Source organism: Entamoeba histolytica, genomic scaffold, assembly GCF_000208925.1.
Source record: "Entamoeba histolytica HM-1:IMSS scf_1104750517641 genomic scaffold, whole genome shotgun sequence".
NCBI lineage: Eukaryota > Evosea > Mastigamoebida > Endamoebidae > Entamoeba > Entamoeba histolytica.
Genome location: NW_001914888.1, coordinates 94,963 through 103,315, shown reverse-complemented (window position 1 = coordinate 103,315; position 8,353 = coordinate 94,963). Strand labels below are relative to the sequence as shown.

The window sequence follows — 8,353 nt, the reverse complement described above, 5'->3', positions numbered from 1 at the left end:
AACTGATTGTGCAACTAGTCTTCTAACTGTTCCATCAATTCTCTCTTTATTAAATACAACAAGAAGTGGTAAAAATAAAATAAGAGTTCTAATATAAACATCACTATCAAACAGTAATGGTGCAGGTGTATTATTAATTCTTTCATAATACTCTTTTTGTGTTTTAAATAATTTTCCTCTTCTTCTTTGAAAACGTGTCCTTTGAAGAGCTTGTCTTGGATCTACTAACTTTGTATGAGTAGAACGTGGAAGTTCTAGGCATGTTAATGTTGTCATTTTATAGAGCGATCTTATTGTTTGTTTGTTATCTTCTAATGGACAATTGACAAGACAAAGTGATTTAAGCTCTGGTAAGGGAGGGATAAATAAAATAGGGTTTGATGATGCATTAAGAAATTTAAGTGTAGTAAGATGAATCAATGGAGATAATGAATTTATTTGGTTGTTAGAAACGTCTAATAGAGTTAGTGGAAGTGATATAAGTTCATCCAAATGGTTGAGTTCAGTATTGTTGAATTTCAATGACACTAAATTCTTAAAGCTTTGAATTTGGGGAATAAATCCACCATTATCAACTGTTCGATTATTTAATTATTTTCTTATTTCATCAAATAATTCTTGACAAACTAAAAGACGAATCATCTGAGCATATTGACGTTGTATTTGGATTATCTTCATAATATTCATATGAGTAATATCGTGGATGAATCATCTCTTTTTGTTTTAAATAACATTTTTAGTTTTATATTTTATTTTATTTTTGAATTGAAAATAAATATCATTTATAGTCTAGATTTCAATTCTATGTCTTGAAAATTCAACAAAAACATTTAACCACATAATAAAGAGAATTATGAACTGTTATTTACATAATTTTATTTAAGAAAAATGTTGTAATTTTAATAAACACCCTTTTTTATTTTGATATTATTTTATTATCTTGGAGTGTTTAGAGTATGAAAAAAAAAAATGTATCATCTTCTTTGTTGAATAAATATAAGAAATTTGATAAAGATACCATTAGTCAAATTAAAATATTATTAAAAAAATACTAAAATGCAATACTTAATTGTTTTTAATTAGTTTCTTTGTTGTCTTCTGACAAGTTGTCTATGATACTAATTCATATAGTATTTGTTTATAATTCACACTATAGTGTATAGAATAGTTATAGGATAGATATAAATAACAATACCACAATGGGAGTAGATTTATCAATAAAGAAAATAATATTATGATTATTTCATTAATACGTTAGTCTCGTTTTTATAAAAAGTCACCACTAAACAATTATTTATTTGTTTATTACAAAATAAGGAAGTTAAAAATACAAAGATATTATCATTAAATATTTACTAAAATATATTTTTTTATTGAATGATAAAACAACTCTACAGAATAAGATTATTTATACTAACTTTTACTGAGTTGATAAACAAATTATCACTAAAGAATTGTTTTTGAGCTCTAATGAACTTACTAAAGATCTTTAATGAAAAGATGGTATAATATTTTATTGAACTAAGAAAATATTATTCTATTAATTATCTTAGAAGATATTTCTATTAAGAACAACTAGTCATTATTGCTTCAGTTAAAGTTATAGGAAGAATAAAGGTGTCATTAAATTTAAGTATAAACAGAAAGGTGAATTGAATAAATTACCAAAGAGACATGATATTCTAAAAAATGTGTTTAATGTAATAATAATAAAAATTCAAGTAATTCAAATGTAAAATGAATAGTTTCAAATTCAATCTTAGAGTAAAAAAAAGATTATATTCAAAGTTTTTAAAGAATAAAATATTGTTATGACAAATATAAAATACTACAATAATGAAATATCTATTTATTTATGATATTCTTCATTTTTGAATATATAAGAAAAGATATATAAAAAGAAACAAAAAGATATGAAAAGTTAATTAAATTTAAAAGCGAACAACGATACAACTAATATTATCTCCACTATCATTGAAATGAGCAGCATCTCTTAGGAAACAAGCTATGTCAGCAATTCTTGGTGTTTTTAAACGTTCTCGTGTCATACGAGCAACCGTTTGATTATCAAAAACATCCCATAATCCATCACATGCAACAACAATTGCTTGATCTTCATTTGACCTATTAAAAGTTAAAACTTCTGGTTCACAAGTTAAAGCAGGATGACATTTAAGATCACCTAATGCACGTGCAAGACCAACTTCACCATTTAATCTACCACTTTTATCAACATAACCATAATTTTGTCTAATCCTTCGAAATTCATTTGGATTAGTTGGTTTATGATCAACAGACATTGGATTTTCAGTATTTCTTTGAACTAATAATGCTCTTGAATCACCACAATTAGCACAATGCATTTTTTGAGGTGTAATTAATATAACAATTCCAGCAGATCCATCTGTGAATTTTTGTTTTTCAACATATTCATTAATTGTTGAATATGTTTCAATAAATGCTGTTTTAATCCAAGTGTCAATATAGTTTTCTGGATCAAGTTTCTTTTTAGATAAACTTTTTTTAATTTGACTTTGAAGTTGGTTTGCAAAAATAGTTGGAAATAAAGCGGATGAGAGTTTTGATACAGTATCTCCTCCATGTCCATCAAATAATCCAAGCATATGATATCCTTTCATTAAATAATTTTTTATAACAAATGAAGTGTCTTGCATAGAAGGTCTTCTTCCTTTCATTTCAGAAATTCCAAAGTCAATAGGAAATTCATCTTCATTTTTAATACCATTAGCCATTTTTAAAGTAAATGGTGGATTAAGATCAACTGGAATAGAAAATGGTTTAGCTACTTTTTTATCATTATAAACAGTACATGCAATAAAAGTAGTTTCAGATGTTGGTTCTTCTTTACTTGTTTTTAATACAGGACGTTGTATTTGGAAAAATTCACATTTCTTTTCTAAATGAGGAATTTTACAATGAGTTTCAAGTTCATTACCAATAATATTAAATGCCATTAAATTTGGCATTGACTCTATTTCTGATGGAATTTGTTTAATAAAATTAAATGAAACATCAATTTCTTTTAAACTAGGAATATTAGTTAATGGTTTAATATCTAAAATACTATGGCGTCAGGGGGCTAGTTGTTCTAATTGAGTTAATTGAGAGATTTCATTTGGAATAGTTGTGATATAATTATTGGATACAAATAGTGTCTTTAATGTAATTAAATCAAATATACTTTGTGGAAAATGAAGAAGATTATTTGACTGTAAATATAATGCTCTCAATTTTTTTAAGACAGAAAGACTTTCTAATGAACTAAGATGATTACATCCAATATATAAAGTTTCTAAATTACTTAATGAAGAAAGAACATTAGAGGGAATATCATATAAATGACAATCAGAAAGATTAAGAATTTTTAATGATTGGCATTTAGTAATACATACAGGAAATTCAACTAATGGATTACAACTAATATCTAATTGTTGTAAAGTAGGATGACATGTATTTTCATTAAATCGAGTAATTCTATTTTGAGAAATATCAAGACGAGAAATTTTAGAAAGCATTGAAAGATTTGGTGATACTTTTAATCTATTATTTGAAAGAATCATATATTGGAGAACTCCATTTTCTGGAAGTTCAATTGATTCTATTTGATTATTAGAAAATCTACATGAACAATTTGGTGGGAGTGATTTGACTTCATTTAAATATCCACGAATAACATTTAATGATGTTAATTTACTATTTTGTGAAAGGTCTGGAAGAAACATACATTTTGTATCACTCAACACAATTTGACATAAATTTGACATCATATCTACTGAATTTAAACATGAAATAAATGATTTATTAATAATTAATGTTTTTAACTTTGTTAATTGTGAAAGAGAATCAGGTATATCAACAAAGTTATTATTATCTAATTCTAATTGTGTTAATGAAGGAATAGTACAAACTGACTCAGGAAATTTACCAAAATTATTAGATGATAAATATAATCCACTCAATTTTTCCAATTTACTTATAGAATCAGGTACTTCTTTAATTCGGTTTTGTTGAAGCATTAAAATTGTTACTTTTCTTAATTCACAAATTACGTCAGGAAATTCTTCAAATTCATTACTTGTTAATTCAATATAATTCATATCAACACATTTAGCTAATCCTTTTGGTAATGATTTTAAAAAATTGGCAGTAAATGAAATTCTTTGTAGTTTAACTAAATTACCAATACAATCAGGTATTGATGTTAATTGATTTTGAATCATTTGGATTTCTTCTAAATTCGTTAATGATGTTATTTGTGTTGGAAATTCAGTAAAACAATTTGCATTTAAATCAAGATGTCTAAGATTAGTTAATGTAGTAAAACTAAGTGGCAAAGATGATACTTTATTTGCCATCATTCTGAAATGAGTTAATACTTTAAAAGGTCCCATTTCTTTAGGGAGATTCTATCTGTTGTTAGTTTATTCAGATTATTTGAGTCTTTTGCAAAATATAAACAAACTATAATCTCATTATTTGAAAGGTCAATAGAAGTGATTATTGATGCTTGTGAGATACAATCCTTTGGAAATTGTTTAATACCCATATTCTTTTTATTGTAATGTTGTTTATCACTACTCATATTTCAAATTCGTAATATTAAGATGAAGGATTTTATTTTTTAGTTTTCAATAAAGTTCTTTTCTTTTTATTTCAGTTAAGTAAAATTTTTTTCAATTGATAATAAGTTTGTAATCCTTTATGACTTTTTCTTTTTCCTAATATTTGAATTTTATAGATTTTTGTTGTTACCAACTCTATTTTAACGTTTGAAATAATTATTATTTAATAAAAATACTTTTTAGTACTAACATGGTTGTGTTATTTATTACTTCATCTTAATATTTTATGATGTTTGTATTAAATAAAAATGAGGCTGAGTATTATATAACTTATAACAAAAATGAGTTTATAGAAATATCCATCTTCACATATTGCACATCTCTCACCATTTTGTGTAATAACTTTACAACCTTTTCTTCCTTGTTTAACACAGACACTATTATTTAAAATATATCCTGAAGAACATTTTTGACATGTTGTTGGATTATTACATTGTTCACAATTTTCAATACAAGGATCACACATCAAAATATCTGTAAGATAATATCCACTATCACAACGTTGACATCCAACTGTTGTTTCTTTTTCACAATGATGAATTAATGAATTAGTTAATCTTTTCAACCTTAACTTTGTGTTTGCTAATTTTATACAATTAGTTTGATTATATAAAACATAACCATTCATACATTCATGACAATTTGTTGACGATAAACATTCTTTACAATTCTCTGGACATGACTCACAAAGACTAGTTTCAGAATTTAATACTTTTGTTGAAACACATTTTGAACAACTTCCATATTCATTTGTAATTAAACAATCCAGATTTTCAGCACACTTACCGTTTTGAAGAATGGTTGATGTGTCACATTGAAGACACTCATCTTGTGAACATCTCAAGCAATGTGCTGAACATTCTTTACATTCTCCATCAACTACCTTTGTATTATTAATACATGATCTACAACTATCAAATCCTACAACATTACACTTCTCATTTGTCGGAGAAACACATTGTGAATTTAATAAGTACAAATTTAATGAAGAGTCACATGATAGACACTTGAAATGACCATTAGTATATCTACATGTTTTACAATTATTACCACACTTAATACACTTGTTATTAATATAATCAACTGCATAACCATCTCGACACTTAATGCATGATGATGTTTTATATACTTCACACAAATCACCTGGTTTGACAGTACATTGTTTAGTGTATGAATCATAAACATATCCATCCTCACAAACAATACATGTCTTTAAATTACAATCACACACTTTACAATTTTTAATTGAACATAATAAACAAATTCCATTCGATTCTTCTTCAATTTTAGTTGTGGAACATGCAGTACATCCAATACTTGAGTTATAACAATTAGTATCACAATTATCACTCTCAAATTTATAACATTTTCCTTTTCTCAACATATATCCTTCTTGACATTTTTCACATTGTTCAGCTTTATAACACAATGAACATCCAGTCTCACATTTTACACATGTTCTATCTTCTTTTAGTCCATATCCATTTTTACATACAAGACAGTTTGGTGATGAATTAGAACATACTAGACAATTAGGTTTATATTTAGAACATTCATAACAATAGTTTTGATAAAGGAAATTATTATATTTACATTTTCCTTCTTTTATTGGTGAAACACACCCAGCATTAGTATCAGAACATGGGGTACAAGTACCTTCATAAAGATTATATCCAAGTTTACAGTATGAACAAGTCATATCATTATTACATTTATAACAATTTGGGTCATTTCCACATGTTAAACACTTCTTTCCTAATGGAACATATTCATCAATACATTGATCACATTTATACTCTGTTGTTGAACACGTTACACAATTAGTAATATCACAAGTGGAACAAATACCATCTTTATTTAGAAGTCCCTTTTGACAAGTATGACATTTCCATTCAGTTTGAGAACATAAATCACAATTATTTAATTTTTTCTTACAGTCATAACAAAATCCCTTATATGGTGATGTTCCAATTGGACATTGTCCATTTGTTGGCTTGACACATTCACTAATTCCTTCTTGACATGGAGTACAAATACCATTAACAGGAACATATCCTACGTCACAATTAACACATTTATAAGATACTTGACTACACTCTAGACAATGTTCAAAATAGCTTGAGCAATTCTTACAACTTAATGAATCTGATGCCAACACTAATGGAGCTGAACATGATGCACATTTTGCCTTGTCATTATTACATGTTGAACAACCAATCATTGCCTTGTCACATGTAACACACTGACCATTTACTAATGTATATCCATCCTCACAATATAAACATACTTTGTCAGTTTGACTACAAGAAGAACAATGTGGGAATGAAACATTACATAACTCACAATCTTTATTAATTGTAGAAAAGACATATTCCTTGTTCACAAGAATTACAATAACGGTCTGTAGTTTTACAAGATGCACAATGACTAAATACATTAGAACATAAATCACAATTATTACCAGTTGAAATGGTATATCCAGAATTACAAACAAAACACGTTTGTGTATTACACTCTTCACAATTACTACATTTAGTACAAGTATGTTGGCTATCAAATGCATATCCTTTTGAGCATCTTTTACATTCATTACTACAATACTCACATTCTGGTAGTTCAGTGCAAGACACACATTCCCCATTCTTTAATAAGTATCCTTCTTTGCATCGTTTGCATGAAGTATGATCATCTTGACACCATGCACATCCTAAAACATCACATTTATCACATTTATTACGATTTAAATAATATCCATCTTTACAACTTTGACATCTATTTTCTTTATAAGTACAAGTTAAACATGCATCTCCTCCATTACACTTTTCACAACCACCATATGGATCAGTATATCCATATTGACAGATAGTTTGCCATCCTTTATTATTACACATATCAACTCCTTCTCCTCTTTCAGTAGGACATCCTATACATGATCCTTGTGAAAGTCTGTATCTTGTTGTGCACTCATAACAAACACTTCCAGTAATATCACAAGAAGTACATCCTTTGAGTTTGTTTGAACAAAGAACGCATTTCCCATTCTCCAAATAATATCCATCTTTACATCCAGTACATTCATTAAAAGTGTTGCATGTCGTACATTCATTAGGACATGCTAATCATTAATACTGTGTTATTCTTCATATCATTTACAAATAAAAGACTCAACAAACCAGAGCATAATCCATTAGACAAATATGTTCCAACTTGGCATGAAGAACAACGAATTGTTGTACATAGACTACACCAACTAGAACCTCCATAAACAACAACACCATAATTTCTTTCACAAGTAATGCAAGAATCAGGACCAGAACATAAACTACAACCAATAGGACATTCTACTGATTAATTCTTATCTTTGAAAATTTAATGATTCAAATTTTAATTTTATAAAAGCAGCAACAAACGATAGCACATTCCATTATCTAAATAATATCCTTTAGAACATGATGAACATTGTGTCGGTGATGAACATTCCAAACATCCAGTTGGACACTTTTCACATAGACTTACTTTAGATGAATATTTTCGTAACCAATATCCTAAATTACATTTTGTACAATGATATTCTTCATCACATGCTTCACACCCTCTTTTACATTCTATTACAGTCATTAACCCTCACAAACCAATTAATTTTAATTAATGAAGAAAAAACAAACTAAAACAATATGAACAGAAGGCATTATCCCGCCATGAACCATAGC

General features: G+C 27.2%; 4 protein-coding genes across 4 annotated transcripts; all 4 read right to left on the bottom strand.

The window, feature by feature from the left end:
- Nucleotides 1–14: 14 nt before the first annotated feature.
- Nucleotides 15–712, bottom strand: EHI_087910 (uncharacterized protein; the record flags this gene model as incomplete). The annotated part of the gene is made up of 3 exons (XM_001913518.1): nucleotides 15–42; nucleotides 113–575; nucleotides 628–712. The coding sequence occupies 3 exons, from the start codon at nucleotides 710–712 to the stop codon at nucleotides 15–17; spliced, it is 576 nt and encodes a 191-aa protein (XP_001913553.1).
- Nucleotides 713–1,931: 1,219 nt separating this feature from the next.
- On the bottom strand, nucleotides 1,932–2,987 carry EHI_087900 (protein phosphatase family protein; the record flags this gene model as incomplete). Its single annotated transcript, XM_001913517.1, has 1 exon — nucleotides 1,932–2,987. The coding sequence occupies one exon, from the start codon at nucleotides 2,985–2,987 to the stop codon at nucleotides 1,932–1,934; it is 1,056 nt and encodes a 351-aa protein (XP_001913552.1).
- A 105-nt stretch (nucleotides 2,988–3,092) lies between these two features.
- Nucleotides 3,093–4,603, bottom strand: EHI_087890 (uncharacterized protein; the record flags this gene model as incomplete). Its single annotated transcript, XM_650862.2, has 2 exons — nucleotides 3,093–4,427; nucleotides 4,484–4,603. The coding sequence occupies 2 exons, from the start codon at nucleotides 4,601–4,603 to the stop codon at nucleotides 3,093–3,095; spliced, it is 1,455 nt and encodes a 484-aa protein (XP_655954.2).
- A 278-nt stretch (nucleotides 4,604–4,881) lies between these two features.
- Nucleotides 4,882–8,261, bottom strand: EHI_087880 (pro protein convertase subtilisin/kexinType 5 precursor, putative; the record flags this gene model as incomplete). Its single annotated transcript, XM_642967.2, has 4 exons — nucleotides 4,882–6,981; nucleotides 7,136–7,758; nucleotides 7,817–7,984; nucleotides 8,054–8,261. The coding sequence occupies 4 exons, from the start codon at nucleotides 8,259–8,261 to the stop codon at nucleotides 4,882–4,884; spliced, it is 3,099 nt and encodes a 1,032-aa protein (XP_648059.2).
- Between the last annotated feature and the right edge of the window lie 92 nt (nucleotides 8,262–8,353).